The sequence below is a fragment of the Polypterus senegalus genome, chromosome 14 (assembly GCF_016835505.1).
Source record: "Polypterus senegalus isolate Bchr_013 chromosome 14, ASM1683550v1, whole genome shotgun sequence".
Classification (NCBI taxonomy): domain Eukaryota; kingdom Metazoa; phylum Chordata; class Cladistia; order Polypteriformes; family Polypteridae; genus Polypterus; species Polypterus senegalus.
In genome coordinates, this window is record NC_053167.1 from 21,143,946 (window position 1) to 21,165,647 (window position 21,702).

At 40.4% G+C, this 21,702-nt stretch overlaps 1 protein-coding gene across 1 annotated transcript in view; it reads left to right on the top strand.

Annotated features, from left to right (window-relative positions):
* The window catches only part of LOC120514847 (brefeldin A-inhibited guanine nucleotide-exchange protein 2-like), a 144,082-nt gene extending 129,884 nt beyond the window's left edge, over positions 1 to 14,198 (top strand). The window contains exons 6-8 of the mRNA XM_039735452.1: positions 1,811 to 1,994; positions 2,075 to 2,155; positions 14,135 to 14,198. Coding sequence (XP_039591386.1) covers positions 1,811 to 1,994; positions 2,075 to 2,155; positions 14,135 to 14,145 — 276 coding nt within the window. The 3' untranslated portion in view covers positions 14,146 to 14,198. The remainder of the gene's footprint in view (positions 1 to 1,810; positions 1,995 to 2,074; positions 2,156 to 14,134) is intronic.
* Positions 14,199 to 21,702: the final 7,504 nt, after the last annotated feature.

The window sequence follows — 21,702 nt, forward strand, 5'->3', positions numbered from 1 at the left end:
AGAGTGGGGCGTCCGTCCTGGTTAGGCAAGGGGCCTCGGGTACAGGGCTTTGAAGCCCAGCCCTGTAGGGACCCGTGGCCACCGCCAGGCGGCGCCCCGGTGCCTAATTATCCTGGGAGCCCGGCACTTCCGCCACACCAGGAAGTGCCGGGGGGAAGACTTTGTGTGACGCCCGGAGAGCTGCCAGGAAGGCAGCCGACACTTCCGCCACGCTGGGGCGTGGCCAAGGAGCAGATGGCGGAAGCACCTGGGGCTCATCCGGGAGCCTTATTTAAGGGGCCGCCTCCCTCCAGTCATTGGTGGAAGTCGGGAGGAAGCGGACTGAGCTGGAGAGCGAGGACAGGAGGCGGCCAGGACAAAGGCACAGAGACTGTGGGCCCCTGGACTTTGGGGGATTCAGTGCCAAGGGCGCTGGGGTTGCGTGAGTGCACGTGAGGACTTGTAAATAATATTAGGGTAAATAAAAGTGTGTTGGGTGCAAAAATGTTGTCCGTCTGTCTGTGCCGGGGCCAGGTTTCACAACTGCCAGGATCTTTCATACAACACTGTTCTCAAGCATGCAGTAGATGTTAACAAGCTTTCAGGTATTTTGCCAGAAATTGCAGATACATTGCTGGCAGATAAGTCTTTAGTGAAATACATGAAGCAGATAGGTCTAGTAAGCCATCTGACAGTGTGTTAAGCATCCCTGCAGCTAGTAGAGTAGAGTAGTAGGCAGAATGATAGACCAGACAAGAACAGTCCTGAAACCATCTGCAGTGGATATACAAGTTCCCAGTCCACTACCAGTGATAACTGGTAAATTAAATGGCTTATTATTATCCTTATTCAATACGGTGCACTGCAAAATTGTGCAAATAAGCTGTATGACAGACAACCGGGGACCTTGCCCCACCGGGACACCTGGTGAAGCAAAGGACTGGGAGAGGGGCAATTCCTTCCCCGGGATGCAAGAGGGTAGCTCCCCCTGGATTGCATGGGGACCACGGAACTTGGAAGCTCAACCCTGTGGGGGCCCGTGGCCACTGTCAGGGGGCGCCTAGGTAGTTCTGAAGACATGGACTACAGCACTTCTTCCTCAACAAGATAGTGCTGTTAGAACAGGAACCAGGCACACCCGGAGTGCAGGAAGGTCATCAGGGAGCACTTGTAGCATAGGACAGAGCTTACAAGGAGAGGAGTAGAGGCGGCAGAAAGAAGGAAAGTTAAGTAAAAGTAAAAAGGACTGAGTAATTGTGACTGATTAGAGTATTGTGTGCAGACAAGGAGCAAAATAAAAGTGTGGGTTTTGGGACTTCTGAGTCTGTCTGTAGCTGGGCTGATCTTCTACAGCTGATAAACCTCTTATTTTAAATACTTAAATATTCTAGAGTAATATATGGATTTTCGTTTTAGACTTATTGTTTTTTGCTGACTGCATTGGCTACACCATTACTGTATTGTAATTAGATAGTATTTTTACTTATTGTGCTCATCGCAGTGTGCAAAGTAAATCAGGGTCAGTGAGAACATTGATGTCTGGTTCGGGTCTGGTTTGGGCTTCAGACTTGCTTGCTCAGATTGGGTACATGGACTTGAGTCGGGTTCGTGCTTTAATTATAGGCCCCTGCAGACCTGGACTCCTTCCCCATTTTAGAGAAAAAGGCTTGGATGTTCGAATAAGAAAAAGAAGATTTTACTACACGAGAAATGTGTGATGGGATATGGTTAGGTTGCGTTGTCATTAGTCTGAGAGCCAAAATATAGCTGATGTAACATACATCCATTCATAAAAAGTGTATATAACTAAGTGAAGTGGCTTTTCTTTTAGGTGCTGGAAGTGAAACAACTTGAAAAAAAAGGAAAGAAAAATCTGGCTGCACCTTTATCTACAAGTTCTTCTAAAGAAATAGGAGATCTTCCATCTGTAAAGCAGCCAAGAAATGCTGAAGACCATAATGATGGAAAAGTAAAAAATGAATTTGTTGAGAACAGTACTAGAAAGGAGAGTCCAGGTATTAATTTGATAATTCACTTAATATCTATCTTTAATTAAAGAAAATTTTAAAGAAAAAGTAATTTTTCTGTTTGTTAGATCTTGAGGCATGCAAGGAAGACACTCGGTATATAGGGGAAACATCACGAAATGCTGGAGCAGAGTGGATAGTAATGAAAGGTAACCACAACATTGCTTATAGTAACATACTAAATATTTCTTTTGTTGTGAAGAGCTGATCTTAGTTGTACTAAATATTTGCACTAAAGTCATTTTTTCTTTATAAAACCACTTTTGCATGTCTTACTTTCTAACTTTCTTTGAATGTAGTTTACTGTGTAATTTGAGATGTACTCTGTAAAAATTATCTTAAATTTGAACTTGAAATAATTTAGAAAATTACAGTAACATGACAAAGTACAGAATTCATAACAAATTAATTAACAAAAACAACATTTGGCAAAGATATACACACACACTTTCAAATTAATGTCATGGTGGCAAATAACGGAAAGGACACACCAGGTCACTTTGTCTCCAGCAAGTTTCTAGCTTGTCCTAAGAGGTTTTAGTTGCTAGCAGGTTAAATAAGAAATTAAATTCTTCCACTTTGTCAATGGACCAGCGTACTAAACCTGGTGGAGGAGGTGCGTCGACAGGAGGAAGCAGCCAGATGTGCCAGAGCTATAGCGCTGGCCAAGCAGGGCCGCTGGATGAAATGGGAGTGTGTTGAAAAGAGGAAACTCACATGGAGTAAAATCTGGGGAGTGGAGTCCAACAGGCTTAGTTTCATCATCCGAGCCACATATGATGTGCTGCCTTCCCCCATAAATCTGCAGCTGTGGTTTGGAATGGACCCATCTTGCCCCCTGTGTACAGTCCCAGCAACACTCAAGCACAACCTGTTTGGTTGTAGGACTAGCCTTACTCAAGGCAGATATACATGGAGAAACAACCAGATCCTCAGGTGTCTAGCTGAGAAAGTTGAGTGCAAGAGGGAATCCATCAATGTCCAACCTTTCACGAACCAGGAGGAGCGCCAGTATCCATCAGCATTTGTCCGGGAGGGGTACAAGCCGAGGACTAGCCTTTCAACCCCGGAACTAGGACTGCTGAAGGTTGCCAGAGATTGGCAGATGCAAGTTGACTTGGATCAGAGGCTCATCTTCCCCACAACTACTCTGCAACCTGACTTCGTCCTTTGGTCTAACTCCCTAAAACTTGCTTATGTCATTGAGCTGAAGGTACCGTGGGAGGATGCAATTGAGGAAGCATTTGAACGTAAGAAGCTGCGGTATGCCAACTTGGCAGCTGAGGCGGAGGACAGAGGCTGGAAGATCAAGGTGCGCCCGGTGGAGGTGGAGTGTAGGGGCTTTGTTGCCAGTACAACAGCGAAACTACTTAGAGAGGTTGGAGTCAGGGGACAGGCCCAACGACAGGCTATCAGAGAATTGGCTAACACTGCTGAGAGGACCAGTCACTGGCTATGGCTGAAGAGGGCTGACATCACTTGGGTGGCTAAAGCGATCAGCTAACCGCGAGACACACGTCCAGGCTTGATCAGCCTGTGGTGGGCCTGCCTCAACAGAGGGTGTCTTGTGATAAAAGGCCGAAACACCCTGTGAAGTTGAGGCACACAACTGATGTGTCCTGCTGGTAAAGCTTCCTGGCTGCCTTTCCTCATAGCAGCCATCCCTTAAGACTTTCCCCATTAGAAGCGATGCAAATATCAGGGATTATAACATCTAGTCCTTTCATTGAATCTATAGAGGGCATACAAAGGTATATTCACTACATTGCCTAAGAGTATTTTTACAGAATTATATTTTTAGTTGAACTAGCATGCAAATCTTCACTGTCTTAAATTTTGTGATCTTAGATCTTTTTACTTGTTCCAGTTTAATACATTTAAAAAAGACCTCAAGCAACACAATTTATTGATACAAATTAAACATTATTATTACAAAGATAATTGAGAAAGAATATATACATAACACATTTTCTGTTTTGGGATACAAAACAAAATTTGCATTTCAGAACAATGGCCAAACATGCATGAAAAATCAGATTATAACATGGAAAAAACTTAAAAATCCTGAACGAAGGAACATGTTATTAGTTTAAAGCATTACTGTGCATACGAGGGGTCCCAAAAAATTATCAGAATTCTTAAAAAACAAATTTTATTATATAACTTAAGGCAGTTCCATTTTAGTCACTTTCACAATACACCCCTATTGATATAATACACTTGTCCTAGTGCTTCTTCCATTCTGGGAAACATTTCCTATACTTCTCTTTTGTTATGTTTAGTGAATCCTGCAAGTTTTTTTTCTGAGTTTCTTAAATAATAGAAAATCATTTCAAATCATTCAGTTAGTCTTAATTTAACATTTGGGTATCAAAAGAAGTCACAGGGAGTGAGATTTGGCAAATTTGGGAGGTGCAAAGCAATAACCACATTGTGTGTACAGATGCACTCTCATGGTGCAAAATGCAGTTTGCCTATGCCACTACTTTTTTCCTGATGCTTTCCTACAGATGCATCAGCTGTGCAGTGTTGCTGGTTAACACTCTGTTTTATGGAAAACTCTTTATTAACAAGTCTGTCAATTTGCAAAAACATGACCATGGTTGTTTTAAAATTCAATATGACCTACCATACTTTTTTCAGCTTGTAAAAAAGAACTCTATAGACTCCCGCACAATGCCTCATATTCAGTAGGATTCAGGAGTTTAGAATCGGGTTTAAAAAAAGCTCATTAATGGTGATACAAGAAACTTTCTTATGGAACATGAATGCCTATTGGTTTCATGCTTTCTCATCGAACAATCAACCAAGCAGTATGCAATAGTACCATAACAACAACAATTTATTTCTTTTGTAACCCAAAATCACAAAAAGAATACCTCAATGGGTTTTAACATACCCTGTTTTTGACCCCGACTTCCTAAAAAGTCCAGACCCCCACCAAAAAAAAAAAAACTTGTAAGGAAATAAAAAGAATGGAACAAAGGCAATTCAGAGGGAGATGCCCTTCCAGGTAAATTGGTGTGCAATGGGTGTCAAATACCCAAATACAATACACAGAACAGAACACAAGTAATCCTGTTCACAGAGCTAGATGGTCAACCTATCACTGCCACCTCTGAAATAAAGTACAGTAATTCAAAATACTGTGTTCTTGCATGGCACTCCTCACCAAGTACAGGCATAGAGAGCCTTGACAACACTCAAGACAAAATGCAAAAATAGATTGTACCATTTACTAAATGCACACCTATCACATATAATTGTACGTATTTGTTCAGATACATCAAAAACAAAGTTGAAACTAATTAACAAAACCAATGAACAGCAATATCTGCTTTAACTGTAGAATCAGTACCAAATTGTAGAAACACAACCTAGACGCAGTCAGAGTTCTGGAGACCTTGGCCAACAAGCAGTGCCAGCCAGTCTGATGAAAGGATCCTTCTACCCGATGATTCCAGTGCTCTTTTATCTAAGATGACTTTCCCATGGCATGATGATACCAAGAAGAGAAACAGAATAGGGGAGGGTTAGTAACAGTTTATAATTATTGTATTACTTATATTTTAGTACTAATGACTAACAACAGATATGCAGTATGCACAACTAATGAACAGAATCCTCAGGATATGCCAAGATGAAATAGTGAGTTTTCAGCTTGGATTTAAAAGCTGAGACTGAATGGGCATCTCTTATAGTTGCAGGTAGACCATTCTGCAGTTTTGGGACCCCATAACTAAAAACTAGCCTCCCACTGTTATTTTATTAATCTTTGGAATCATAAGCAGGCCAGCATCTTGAGATCTTAATGTGTGCTCAGGTTTGTAAGTAATAAGGTTAGATCTATAAGTAGGGCTCCCTTTAAAACTTTATATTTTAAATGGAGGATTTTGAAATCTGCTCTAAACTTAACTGGGAGCCAGCTTAAGGACTTAAGAACTGGAGTTATGTCATTGTACTTTCTTGTTCCTATAATAATTCTTGGAAGAGCATTTAGAATTAAGCTATATAAAGAATGATTTGAACAGCCAGTGCCACATGTCAGTAGTTAATCCTACTAGAAATAAATGCACAAATCAATGTGTTTGTATTCTGCATATTTAGAAAATGCTTTAATTTTCCAACATTTTTAAGATATAAAAAGCTTGTTTTGGATAGTTTTGTAATGTGTTCTTTAAAATGGCATGCTACTGTCAAAGATACGTAACGCTTAAAGTGTGGGCTAATTCAGTTAAAACTAAGGGTGATTCAATCGGAGTTAAATAATGACAAAATTCTGTTACAATAAGCATCCATTCATCCATTATCCAACCCGCTGAATCCAAACACAGGGTCACGGGGATCTGCTGGAGCCAATCTCAGCCAACACAGGGCACAAGGCAGGAACCAATCCCGGGCAGGGTGCCAACCCACCGCAGGACACACACAAACACACCCACGCACCAAGCACACACTAGGACCAATTTAGAATCGCCAGTCCACCTAACCTGCATGTCTTTGGACTGTGGGAGGAAACCGGAGCGCCCGGAGGAAAACCCCGCAGACACAGGGAGAACATGCAAACTCCACACAGGGAGGACCCGGGACAATAAACATCATTCCATCCAATTATTAAATATAAGTCAGTGGAATTAGGCAAACTTTAGAGTATATATGAAATGTCCCATTTAAGGAGTTAATGGACTTTCTGCAGCAAATCCAGTTACATATCTATCAATAGGAAAGTGCAGACATAATCTAATCTTTATTATAGAGTTATTGTTTTATTTTTTTGTTGTTACAGTTTTAAAGGATTATTAATTATGCAATAACTTTCTCTCAGACATTACCATTTACTTGATCAGTGTATTCTAGACCATGCCTTCCTCTTTTTGGTCAAATTTTATATTATAAAGGCAGTACAGTACACCCCGAAAATTCGCGGAGGTTATGTTCCTAAAGCACCCGTGAATTTTGGATGTGGTAAAAAAAAAAAAAATGCCTGTTTTCATAGTTTAAACCCTAAATATGCCCCCAAAACACTTCAACTTAATTTCAGACTCAGCTTAATACATTACCTAAAAATAAAGAATGTAAAGGTAAACCTGTATACAGTACTGCTATGTCTCCCACAGTGCTAGAATGGAAAATACCGATGTTACTGCCATACAGTATGTACTGTAATTCATACAAGCGTGTTTTCATTGCCAGAAGCCTTAGACAGTGCAGCTTGTTTCGGCAGCATCTTGAGGCTTTAACCGTTAAACTGCCACACTTGGGGGTTAATGCATCCCTGGACACCAAATACTTTTTTGCTGCACTTTAAGTAAACGTCACAATTAACAAAGAAAAAGTGAAATTTTAAAGTTAAAACATTTTTTTTTCATGCAAAGAGAATCTCACAATTACTGCAACACTGATCATTGGATCATGGATGTAAATCACTGAGTCAATTGCGTTTAAACTGGCTGCAAGCAAGCACACAGAGATAAAGTGCAGCTTGGGTCACAGAATTGCACACAAGCACTTTAAACAAACACGTCTCTTTCAGAAGTAAAAGGTGCTCAGCATGCAGTTAGTTAACGATTAAACAATAGACAGAAATCATAAAGGAGCACAATCCCTGTCTGGGGGAAGAAGAGGAAAACAAAGAAATTAGCCAAAAAGGACAGGTATGGTTCAGGCTTTTAAGTAAGTGTAGTGTTGCTTGAGAAGACGCAATTGAGATGACGGTGATTTATTTATTTTTATGGTGGAGATTCCAGCCTTGACCCGATTCACAAATAGAGGCAAAAGCAAAGTTAACCGGTAATCAAACAGCAAATAAAGAATGTAATGAAAACAAATAAAATAAGAAAACAACAATACCACCCCTGTTCCCCTTATGGCGATTACACATTAGATACAACAAAGCACAAACAAAACACACACAGTAAATCATGAAAACGGCAACGGATAAAATGTTATGATGAAAATAGATAGTCAAGAGATCCGCACGTTGAATGGGAATGTACAGATAGTCCTACCAGTAGTTCCTGAAATGGTGAAGATGGGTGGATGGGTTCAGGAGCACTCCTTTCTTTGCAGGGTGGCCATACAATCCTCATACATGCAGGCAGACGGCAGACAATCCAGACGCACGAAACGATCCAGGACAAAATGAATAAGTACAGATAACCCAAAAGAAGGCAGCCAGACAGGTACTTGAAACAGAAATTGCAAAAACTTTTTTTTTTGCTTTTGGTCACCGGCCCCCTTTTTAAAAGCTGCGCTGACATCCTTTGACCTCATCAGCCCCAGCATCCTCAGCAGAAGACCAATCAGAGCCACTGCTGGGAGTTGCAGTTTCAAATTCTATTGGCTACTTTCACCATCCCAAGTCGTGGTTTTCTCTACAGCTATTTCCTGTTCTCTCTACAGTACAGTATTGCCACGAAAAAAGCCATAAAAATTGCATTGAATATTTGCGGTTTCTGCTAACAATTATTAGTTAGGTTCTAAGGAAAAATCAGCGAATGACTGAGGCTGCGAACTCTGAACCGAGACTTCGCGGGGGTCTACTGTACATAAATTGTAACCATTCATACAAAAGGTTTCATACAGTTTTAATCATGTTTATGTTTTCAATACAATGGCCAATTTTAAAGCATATGTTCTGTTTGTTGACTGGTAGTCACAATTTGTGGGGGCATCAGCGGTTTGCATAAATGAATGTTATTAATGTGAATGTTGATCTATCTAGTCTTACAAATATGAAGATCAGTTAACATCTTTTCCATATGATTTTGCTTGAATGACACCTTTGATCCTTCAAGAACTTAGAACATTGCTTTTCATCTATTTTTCCTAATATGAACATAGAATCTAGCAGGCTGAGAGAGCTTCTAAAACTGTGCATGCATGTTTATTTACAGATGCAGCAGATGAGTATGACAAATATCGTGTTTACAGAACACATACTGTTATAGAAATGTTTAGGTTTGTGACTGTTGTATCGAAAAACCACCAGGTGGAACTATGAAAGGTTGAAATGGCATGCTGCCATTAACACTAGAATTTCCAGAGCCTATGAAAAAACTCATAGATCCGTCCCACCTTAAATCGCTTCTTAAAACCGTTCTCACCTCTCCGCCAGCATCTTTTGTTCATCTAAATGTGCTGATAAGCACTAGCTACAAGCAGTCGGCTATTCCAACCCACCACTGACTTCGAACGTGCACAAACTTCTCCCAGCTCATGCCTTGATTGATTATCTGGGAGTGAAGTGGAGTTTTAGAGTGGAAATAATAGATCATTATTTGAAACACACGCATTTCGTGTGTGTTAAGTTTCTATAGTAATCTGTGTAAACACATTGGTAAAACAGAAATTTTTTTATATTTTAGTAATAAATCTTACAAAATGTAGGCATAAACTATAAAATGTGTGAAGCCTGAAGGCCAAAGATCAAATAAGCACTTTCACAAAAGGTTCAAGAATGTCACAGCAGCTCCTATGGCGAACCGGTAAGATTTTGTCACTTAGAGCGAAGCAGACATACCTCTGAGACCCGAGTTCGATTTCCCGCTGGGGAGAACATTTTTTTTTTTTTTTTAACTTCGCCGTTCTGCCTGCCTGAACTCCCTGTCTATCTATATAGTAGTAACAGTAATTTTATTATTATATAGTAGCTTCCCTGACTGCCTAGCATATAGTGCATTTCCTTCCTATCTATCTATCTACAGATGGAGTCACGTCAAATAGCCGCGGCCGTGTGAATGGCGTGCGAATGGCGTACGGCTGCCCTATGCACGCCATGATCCCCCCTCCCTCTACTGACAGAAGGCGTGTCAAGATTTCACAGTAAACACGCCCATTCATGCCCTATTTATTCATTTACCTGGTTCCACCACTAGATGGCGCTTTGTTCTCAAGAACACGTTAACACACGCCAGCAATTTAGCTGCGCTGAGTTGCAATCACGTGATTTTAACATTATATTTTATTATTATAATTATAACATTATATTATATTATATTATTATATAGGAGCTTCCCTGTCTGCCTATCATATAGTGCCTTTCCTTCCTACCTACCTATCTATATATCTATCCCCTTAGCTGTTTTTTATATATCTATTATACAGTGCCTTCCCTGTTTATTTATATATCTAGTGCCTTCTCTGATTGTCTGTCTGTCTGATTGCATATAGCGCTGAACTTACTGCTCTGTACTATTCTGTCCTCTGCATATCCTGGAGTACAAAAAAAACCGCACCATACAGCAACATGTGCGAACTGGCAAGATCGGGGAAAAAACACGCGGTCACTGATTACAAACCGCAAGATGAATGAAAGAGACAATATATGTAAAAACATCATCGCACTAATGCAATATTATTTGAAAACGAATAGCGTCAGATCGGGTTTGAATATGCCCGATCCGGCGCTGTTCTTTTCAAATAATATTGCATGTACTGTGCGTTGAAAGTGCTGCACTGAATAAGATGACTCCTTCTGTAACAGCATCAGCGTGTATTCAAACCCGATTTGGCGCTGTTCGTTTTCAAATAATATTGCATGTACTTTACTATTTTAGAATAAAAACATACATTTGATTTCAGTCAGTCTGTAAGAGCCAGTGTAAATGCATGATAATTGTAAAGGTTAGCTTTTTTTAAATTCAGTTCCATTTTCTCAGTCGCGTTCACGATCCCCCACCTACCTCTACACCTGACAATGCTGTTTTCACATAAAGATGCGCTATAGCTCGAATGTGATTTATTTGGAGACGCACTATACTCGAATGTGATTTATTTGGAGACGCGCTATACTCGAATGTTATTTAAACAGGGAAGAAAGTACAATGTCAGGTGCTCATTCAGTGTAATAGGAACCATAGTACAGAGAGATGTGTACACTGCAACAAGTACACATGTCGTGAATGTAGGAAGGGTGTGTGGGAATTGTTAATATTTGAATGTGATGATTTTATACAACACGGATCGGATATCAGCAGTTCTTAGCATTGCACCACGCAAGCTGTCGTATCAACTGCCTACTGTAACTTGCTTTATTTTTTCTTCACTTATAGTCTAGAATAAAAGTGCACTTGTTTTTTATTCTTGTACACCAACATATGTTCCTGTGTTTGAGCGACATGGGCATGCTAAAAAATAGGCGTGTAATGCCACGAAAAGTGCACGCAGGCACTTCAGTTCAAGCATTGAATGCGAGAATGCAGTCACAAGTACACTGCAGAGCTACAGCGCATCTTTATGTGAAAACAGCATTCTCAGACTGAGAGAATGAAAAGTGAAAAGTGAAAAAAAAAACTAACCTTTACAAGTATCATAAATCACACTGTTACACACTGAAATCAAATGCATGTTTTATTCTAAAATAGTAAGACTAAGAGCAGTTTACTTCTCAAAACTGAGTGGTGCAGGATCGAACTCGCGATCTTTTGACTCCCAGTCGGGAGCTGATTCAATTGTGCTACGGAGTCCGTCACAGTAAATGGCTGTCAATGTCCCTTGTTAAGGCGGCTTTTTTCTGCAGTTATATTTTTGAATAAAAGCATACTTGTTCTGTTATATTTGTTCCTTTTGTGAAAGTGTTTGATATTTGGACTTCAGGCTTCATACATTATATAGTTTATGCTTACATTTTGTCATTTACTACTACAATATGAAAAACGTTTCTGTTTTAAAATGTGTTTACACGGATTACTGTAGAAATGGAACACACGTGAAATGCGTGTATTCCAAATAATGATCTATTATTTCCTCTCTAAAACTCCACTTCACTCCCAGATAATCAATCAAAGCGTGAGCTGGGAGAAGTTTGTGCACGTTCTAAATTGGTGGGGGGATGGAATAGCCGGCTACTTGCAGCTTTTCTTTTATCAGCACATTTAGATTAACAAAAGACACTGGCGGAGAGGTGAGAACGGTTTTAAGAAGCGATTGACTAGTTTTGGAAGAATACATTTTATTTCTAAAGTCGTGTGTGCGTGTTTTAATTGTTGGGGGATGCGGCAGCAGAGACAGATTAAATCCCCATAAACACTTGGCAACAATATTAAAAAAGCGCCTGTTATACCAATGTATTTTTACTGATTTTTTACTGCTTATATTTTTTATCTAGTTTCGTTTGGTTTTATGCAATTTCATGTGTTATTTGTGTGTGTGTGTGTGTGTGTGTGTGCGTGTGTATGCGTGCGTGCGTGCGCGTGTGTGCACGAGAGAGAGGCTCGAGAGAGAGAGCTTACAGTACAGTATATTGTGATTAGTCCAACGTCGCTAGAGCCTGGCTCCTACCAATATAAATTATTTCAATTAAACCCATTTGTCTCAATCACAAATTAAGCCAACGCTGTAAACAAATGACACAATAAATTATACATTCTAAAAATCAAGTTTTATTCGAACATTTGCAAAATATATACACAAAAATGAAAACAATCATAAATTTCTGCTAAAGCCTGCCCGTGGCTGTTCAGGGTCAAGTTTACGAGGGCTTCTCAGTCTTTCGTTTATTTTACTTCTGACTCGGAACCAGTGGTGCGCTGTCAGATCCGGAAATCTCTGCATGACAGTCTCGTGCACCTTCTCTTTTAAATTCTTGGGCAATTTGGCTTTGCCGTTTGTCCCACTCCAGTTCACCTGCTTTGCCCAGCTCTGGTAGGCCTCAAATGGACAGAGCGCCATGAAGACACTGGCTGCATATATATCTGGGCGACGCTCTCCTCGCTGGAAACACTCTTTGTAAAATGTCTCCTCCCTTTCAGCAGTCAGAGGCCTGAGAGGCACATCTGGAAGTTGTGTGCTTTTCTTGAAGCTGATGCTTTGATGGCAGGCTGGAGTAGAAGCTAAAATGCTGGTGACATGGTCAGTTCAGCGTTGCCCTCGTCAGAGTCTGGAGACCCAAATAGCCGACGTCCACAAGAGGGGCGTGGGGGGCGGAGGTGAGCTGCTGCCACATCGGAAGAATGGGGGTTCTCTCGCTTTCTAGCTGTTCCAGTCTCTGGATGACAGCCTCCAGCTGAGTCTTTAGGGCCGCACACCCCTCACACGGCCCCACTACCTTGGTTTGGACCAGCTGTTGTTCCATTTTTGTTATTCGACTTCGGAGGTCCCTGACTTCAGCACCTAGTAGCTTCTTGGAAGATTTCATAGAAGCTGGCGCTGAGAGAACGCTAGCCTGAAAAAAGTTATTATTTTATTATGCTATACAAAATATATAATATTTTATATATTATAATTTATATATTATGAAACAAAGCATAATATTGTACACAATATTAGAGCTTAACATATCTAAACTCACACCCATGATATATTTCATAATGTATTTTAATGTAATTTGCGTACATCAATTCAACTTACCGCTTTCTTTTCACCATTCTCACTTTGCCTCTAGGGGTGGATGCTGCAGGTTTTCTCTGCTTTCCCTTTTGGTGGCTGAGGAGGGCATCTGTGCCCAGAGAAACATGAATCAGTCACACATTATGAAACCAAAGCATAATACTGTACACAATATTAGGGCTTAACATATCTGAACTCGCACACAAAAAAGGAACATTTGCTTACCGTAGCTGAAACACGTTGTGGTCTCTGTGTCTTGTAAAAAGTGACCGCTTCCATTCTTAGCAGAATTATGGAGTCGATTTAATTCATTCCAAAAAATTGTGCGCTATTTATTTGTAACCTGGCTTGCGATACTGACCAAATAGAATCTGATTGGTTAGCAACCTGTGAATATTTTAGCCAACCAGAATGAGTTAGTTGGAACACGCCCATTTGTGCGCTATTACATTTTGCACGGATCAACCACTGCAATTATTCACCTTTTTAACGACTGTATTGTGCTGTGAAGATGCCGCACATCACTCAACTGTGCTCACAACAAATTCGTCAAATGCGGGCCTGTGGAAAATCGGCACAGCAGATACAGCAGCATTTTGCAGGATTGGGGATTAAAGTTTCGCTTCGTGTTGTGCGATATCACTACAAGGAGAGACATCCTCGACGTTCTTATTCGAAGAAACTACACCAGTAAATAATAAAAGAATTAGCAAATACTGAACAAGTGTGTGATACTGTTATTCATACAGTAGAACAAGTTATGTTTGCTTTTGTCTAATGGTTATCTCTGATTTCTGTAGCAATATCCTGAAGGCTATTGATGATATGACCGTGGCTAATGATGAGATGACCGCCCGCAAGTGCAGCAGAAAGTTGTCAAAGACTTCGCGTTCATCTGAGTCTCACCAGTGTTCGCCGAGCTCGCAGAAAACTTGGGTGGACGTTTGGAATGACTCGTTTTAGCCCAATGATGAGAGACCGCAGTAAGGAGGCATGGCTAAATCAAGCTCTTCAGTGGAGGGAGTCGGGGGAGATATGGGATGATGTGTTGTTTACAGACGAAACAACAGTAGCTCTTGAGCACTATGCCCGACAGAGTTTCCACAAAAAGGGACATTTTGCTTCCAAACCACGGCCTAAACATCCATTGAAGGTCCATGTCTGGGGAATGATTTCGAGATATGGAGCAGGGCCTATTGTAATTTTTGAAGGAATTATGGACAGACAGTTTTTCGAAAATTCCATCATCAAAGCAGCTGCAGGACCATATATACGAAAATATTTTGGATCGCATCATCGCTTCTTCCAGGATAACGATCCAAAGCACACTGCTGCTGCATCCTGCATTGCGGCAGAGGGAATCAACTGGGTGAAGACTCCGCCAGAGTCACCAGATTTGAACCCTATCGAGCTTGTCTGGCACTCCATGAAAGACTTCATCCGAAAAGAGGCAAAACCGGGCACAAAAGAAGAGCTCATTCGTGCCATTGAGGTATTTTGGGAGACAAAAGTTACCCAAGACTTCTGCAGTACATTAATCACCGGACTTCATAATGTACTGAGAATGATAGTGAAAAACAATGGGGGGCACAGTGGAAAATGAACAATCTTCAAATCCCCACCAGCGCACAAACTGTACACTATAGCTGTGTTTGTACACAGTTAATAAAGAGTACTGAAATACATCAAACACATATGTCCTGGTTTGTTCTATTGTAAACATGTCTTATTAAAGATGCACTGTATTGTGGGAGGGCGGCACGGTGGCGCAGTGGTAGCGCTGCTGCCTCGCAGTTAGGAGACCCGGGTTCGCTTCCCAGGTCCTCCCTGCGTGGAGTTTGCATGTTCTCCCCGTGTCTGCGTGGGTTTCCTCCGGGCACTCCGGTTTCCTCCCACAATCCAAAGACATGCAGGTTAGGTGGATTGGTGGTTCTAAATTGGCCCTAGTGTGTGCTTGGTGTGTGGGTGTGTTTGTGTGTGTCCTGCGGTGGGTTGGCACCCTGCCCAGGATTGGTTCCTGCCTTGTGCCCTGTGTTGGCTGGGATTGGCTCCAGCAGACCCCCGTGACCCTGTATTCGGATTCAGCGGGTTAGAAAATGGATGGATGGATGGATGTATTGTGGGACATGGCAGTTTTGTAATGTTCAGCAATGTCCAAGCAGCCGGTTACTAAGTTCAATAATTAAAATAACTTATGTTAACATAGTTTCATAAATAGATGATGTGGTAAAAAAGGGAAAAACGATTAATAAAACAGATTTAAATCACTCAATACACAACCCATGATGCTCATGCTATTTTTAATTAATTAATTAATTAATTAAACTACTTGGGTTTGGCTTTGTTATATTTTTGATGTTTTCGCTGATGTTTTTTTCGCTGATAGTCAAAAAATGGCATAACAAATCATTTAATGGCGCATAATATCTGGAACAAATATCTGTCCATACGGATCAGTATTTCTTTAGTCATTTAACCAGCATAACGTTGCCCCATTAAAGATCTGATGGGCCATTAATCACTTATCACAACTGTGAATAGATGCGGCAGCAGAGACAGATTAAATCCCCATAAACATTTACACTTGAAAACAATACTAACAGAACTTAACAGTTCCAGAGGGTTAGCGCCTGTTATCGCAGGACAGGAATCACCTACAGGATACTAATGTATTTTTCACTGCTTATATATTTTTGCCATAGTTTCATTTGGTTTTACGCGATTTCATATATTTGTGTGTGTGTGTGTGTGTGTGTGTGTGTGCAAGAAAGAGTGAGAGAGAGAGCGTGTGCGAGAGGGCTTATATTGTGATTTGTCCACGGTTAAAGCCTGGCTTACTACTAATAATAAAAACATTTCAATGTAACCCATGGGTCTCAATCACAAAATCAGCCAACACTGTAAACAGATGACACAACAAATTATATACTCTGAAACGTTCATTTGAACATTTAAAAATATATACAAAAACATAAATATAAAACATTCAACTATTATTGTTAAAGTCAGTCCGTGGCTGTTCAGGATCAAGTTTACGGGGCTTCGTTTAACGTTGAAGCACTAACGGCCAAAGTGCCACCGGTGTGTGTGTGTGTGTGTGTGTGCGCGCTCCGGCATTCGTCAGGTTTGTCTGAGCTGGCTTTAACACAAACACATTTGCGCCAGCAGGACGAAAAACCATTTTAGCACCATCTAACAGTCAGTAATAAGGAGAAGTCAGTACATTCTCCGTTGAGATTTCTCACATTCAACTCCTCCTAAGTTTGTCTTTTAATGAAGTTCTAAGAAAACTAAGAAAAATATTTTGGGTCACTTAAGCACGAAATAGCATAGGCGAAATGATCAAGATTTGAAATGTTGTTGTCATTTTCTCAAACATGATTTTCCAACTTGGCGTTTATAAAGATTCAGACAGACTGAATTTAAGAATGCACCCCTAGTAACCTAAAAAACACACCCACACACGAAGAGCAAAGCGAGCGCATTCACACCTCAGACCGTCTTTTGTCTTGTAAATGAGGTCTCCTAATTCACCTTCAATCCCCACCAGCACACACACTCTTTGTCTGTACTGTACACTGTTGCTGTTTGTTAGGGCACTTGGTTATACAGAGTACTTTAATGTATAAAACACTTACTTCCTGGTTTGTTTTATTTTAAATATAGCTTATTACCTTATTCAGCAAAATAAACAATGTTATCTTTGTGTTAATTATTAACGTATTGATGTCTTTTAATTAAGGACAAAAATAGACCATGCGCTTGTGTTTAGGACTGCTGAACAGCTGTGTTCATAGGTTTAATCAACGATAACAGTTAAAGCATTTGTGGATGAGAGGTGTGTGTGTGTGTGCGCTCCTGCATTTCTCCGTTGGCTTTAACACAAACACATTTGCGCAGACAGGTCTAAAGAACCCCTCCCCCCGCCAAAAAAACACACACAGAGCAATTAGCACCATGTCATAGTCAGGATTCTCCACTGAGGTTTCTCACCTTCCACTCCTTCTAAGTTTGTCTTTGCTCTTTTGATGGAGTTCTTAAAACCCAAAAATTATTTATACTGAGAAAAATTATTATGGGTCACATAATCACAAACACAAACTAGCACAGATACATATGATCAAGTGTTTAACTGTTGTTTTCATTTGTTTCTATGACCAGTAATAATATTAATAATAATAATTATTATTGTTAGCCCAACTCTGACTATTTAAAACAAAGGCATCTCCCATTTTTTGCCCATTTACTGTAAGTAGTTGGTTCAAGTAAATGTTTTTTTAAATACCCAAACAATCCCCCAACAATTAAAACACGCACACACGACTTTAGAAATAAAATGTATTCTTCCAAAACTAGTCAATCGCTTCATAAAACCGTTCTCACCTCTCCGCCAGTGTCTTTTGTTAATCTAAATGTGCTGATAAAAGAAAAGTTGCAAGTAGCCGGCTATTCCATCCCCCTACCGACTTAGAACGTGCACAAACTTCTCCCAGCTCATGCCTTGATTGATTATCTGGGAGTGAAGTGGAGTTTTAGAGAGGAAATAATAGATCATTATTTGGAATACACGCTTTTCACATGTGTTCCATTTCTACAGTAATCCGTGTAAACACATTTTTAAAACAGAAACGTTTTTCATATTGTAGTAGTAAATGACAAAATGTAAGCATAAACTATATAATGTATGAAGCCTGAAGTCCAAATATAACTTGCTGGGATAGAGTTTTCAGAGATTTAAAAAAAATCTTCATTATACATGTTTAATTATGCCATCCATTCAGGGTTGCGCCCATCCCAGCAAACATCTTGTGCGAGGCAGGAGTAAATCCTGAATGAGGCGCCAACACATCGAGGGTGAATATGAGCAACACATAAAGTAGCAGGGTCAATAATACATAACAAAACCCCACATCCTACATGTCTTTAAAAGGAAACTGAAACACGCGAGTAGACCCACCAGAAAAACATGCGAACTCAAGGCAGGGAACACCGGGATCCCCTTGCTGCGAAGCAGCAGTGCAACTCCCACGCCACCGTGCCCCATATGCTTTAATACATTTTAAGTTCTGAAAACTCTGAGGTCTAGGTTTATAACTTGTTTTAATTTCACAAAGACGTTTATCGTGTGGTGATTGGTTATGTGCAGAAAGAAAAAGCAAGGATAGGAACAGGAGGTTTAGTACGTCAGATAGAGACAACGCGCATGCTATAAAGAAAGCCCGCTCAGAAGAACATCCATTGAATTCTGCGTTCGTGTCTCCGATCACCACATCACGAACCCAACATTTACACAATATTTAAGTTAAACCTGTGCGATACCCATTCATATATCCAGTTTTTTTGGAGCCTCGTCACACCTGCCATAAAGTTCACTACACTGAACATACAACTGGGGACCCCTTAATGCAAGGGAGCAGCTCTATAGCCACGCCACCGTGCTCCCCGCCAGCCATGTTTAATACCTGCTTTAATGCATTTCATCGTGAAGAAGATATCAAGTATTTATCTTAGTATTCTGAATGTTCATTGAGCAGGAATATCATGAAGTCAATGTGCAGCGATCGATTTCTGTGCCTCTCAGTGCATGAGGAAGTCAGTTGAAGAAGCGCATAGAGATTAACAACTGGGTCGGGGAACACTTAATATAAAGCATTTAATCTGCTACATTAATTAATGACGGGTTTGAGAAAATCTAGTAAATTAAACATTCATTTTAAGATTTAGTTTAGTTTGCGACATTCTACTGACAAAATAAACTATTAGAATAAAGTGGAAATGTCGACTTTAATCTCAACATAATTGGCGACAATAAAGTGGAAATGTCGAGAATAAAGTCAACATGTCGACTTTAATCTCGACATTTAGATTTTTTTTTTTCCTCACTGTGTCCGTATTTTTTTCACCGTGGCCGTAATACGCTTCCGTAATGTACACTGGCTCTTACAGACTGACTGAAATCAAATGTATGTTTTTATTCTAAAATAGTAAAGTACATGCAATATTATTTGAAAACGAACAGCGTCAGATCGGGTTTGAATACACGCTGATGCTGTTACAGAAGGAGTCATCTCATTCAGTGCAGCACTTTCAACGCACAGTACATGCAATATTATTTGAAAACGAACAGCGTCGGATCGGGCGCATATTCAAACCCGATCTGGCGCTATTCGCTTTCAAATAATATTGCATTAGTGCGATGATGTTTTACATATATTGTCTCTTTCATTCATCTTGCGGTTTGTAATCAGTGACCGCGTGTTTTTTCCCGATCTTGCCAGTTCGCACATGTTGCTGTATGGTGCTGTTTCTTTTGTACTCCAGGATATGCAGAGGACAGAATAGTACTGAGCAGTAAGTTCAGCGCTATATGCAATCAGACAGACAGACAGGCAGAGAAGGCACTAGATATATAAATAAACAGGGAAGGCACTGTATAATAGATATATAAAAAACAGCTAAGGGGATAGATATATAGATAGGTAGGAAGGAAAGGCACTATATGATAGGCAGACAGGGAAGCTCCTATATAATAATGCAATATTATTTGAAAACGAATATGTAAATGCATGATAATTGTAAAGGTTAGCTTTTTTTAAAATTCAGTTCCATTCTCTCAGTCGTTCACGAACCCCCCAATCTGACAATGCTGTTTTCACATAAAAATGCGCTATAACTCGAATGTGATTTATTTGGAGACGCGCTATAGCTCGAATGTGATTTATTTGGAGCGTGCTATACTCGAATGTGATTTATTTGGAGCGCTATACTCGAATGTTATTTATATAGGGAAGAAAGTACAATGTCAGGTGCTCATTCAGTGTAATAGGAACCATAGCACATAGAGATGTGTACACTGCAACAAGTACACATGTCGTGAATGTAGGAAGGGTGTGTGGGAATTGTTAATATTTGAATGTGATGATTTTATACAACACGGATCGGAAATCAGCAGTTCTTAGCATTGCACCACGCAAGCTGTCGTATCAACCGCCTACTGTAACTTGCTTTAATTTTTCTTCACTTATAGTCTAGAATAAAAATATTTTACTAACTAGTTTTATTAATTCATTATTTAATAATAAATAGCATAATCATCATGGGTTGTGTATTGAGTGATTTAACAAATCTGTTTTATTAATCGGTTTGTTGTTGTTTTTTTTACCACGTCATCTATTTATGAAACTATGTTGACAATACAAGAACTGCCTGTACAGTATATTAAAGATACGGTATAGGGCTTCCTGGACACTGCAGTTAACTGAAGCAGTCAATGCTCCATCTGGCGGGATTATACAGCATTGCAACCATCTTTTTAGAAAGCGCATGGGGGCGTTTATGGGGGGGCATCGTTAGCTGCGTCATCGCGGGGGATCACATTCCGTGCACGGATCGTGCATGGTCCTGTCATGGTCCTGTCATGGACCTGTCATGCTCCAGGCGGCTGTTTGACGTGGCTCCCACTGTATACTAATAAAAGGCAAAGCCCTCACTCACTCACTCACTCACTCACTCATCACTAATTCTCCAACTTCCCGTGTGGGTGGAAGGCTGAAATTTGGCAGGTTCATTCCTTACAGCTTCCTTACAAAAGTTGGGCAGGTTTTATATCGAAATTCTACGCGTAATGGTCATAACTGGAAGCTGTTTTTCTCCATTTACTGTAATGGAGATGAGCTTGACCGCCGTGGGGGCGGAGTTTCGTGTGACATCATCACACTTTCACGTAATCACGCAGTACATAGAAAACCAGGAAGACCTCCAAAAAGCGCTGAAGAAAATATGCATTATATAATTGAGAAGGCAGCGAAACAATAAGAAGCGAGCGAGTGACATATACAACCATATTTATGAGTTCTGCTACTTTGGAAACAAAGCACGATGTAAACCTACACTTTAAATTAAGTTCATAGACAGGCTGCCGCTGGCGTTTGTAATTTAGTGCCTGCCCATATAAGGCCGTCCGTCAGCGGCAATCCAATAGCAAACTCCCACTAAATATTCACGGGTTGAGGACTGTGCTTATGCAGAGGAAGATGAGATGGTCAGGGTGGTGTTTGGTACAAACTCAGCGAAACTGCGAGAGAAAGTTTTAAGTGCCAGGACTAAGGTAACATTAAATACAGCCATGGACATAGCACGAGATGGCACCAGCACAGCTGGGAAACTTCGATGCATGTACACGAGCGGCTCACGTGAACTGGCGCAGTGCACAGATAAAAGCAACAGTTCCAAAGAGCGCTGAACAAAAACCTAATTACACAATTGAAAAGGCAGCAAAAAATATGAAGCGTCTTATACATACAAGCATATTCATTAATCCAGCTACTGCGGAAACAAAGCACACGGTGGAAAAAGTCAATGTCCCGCT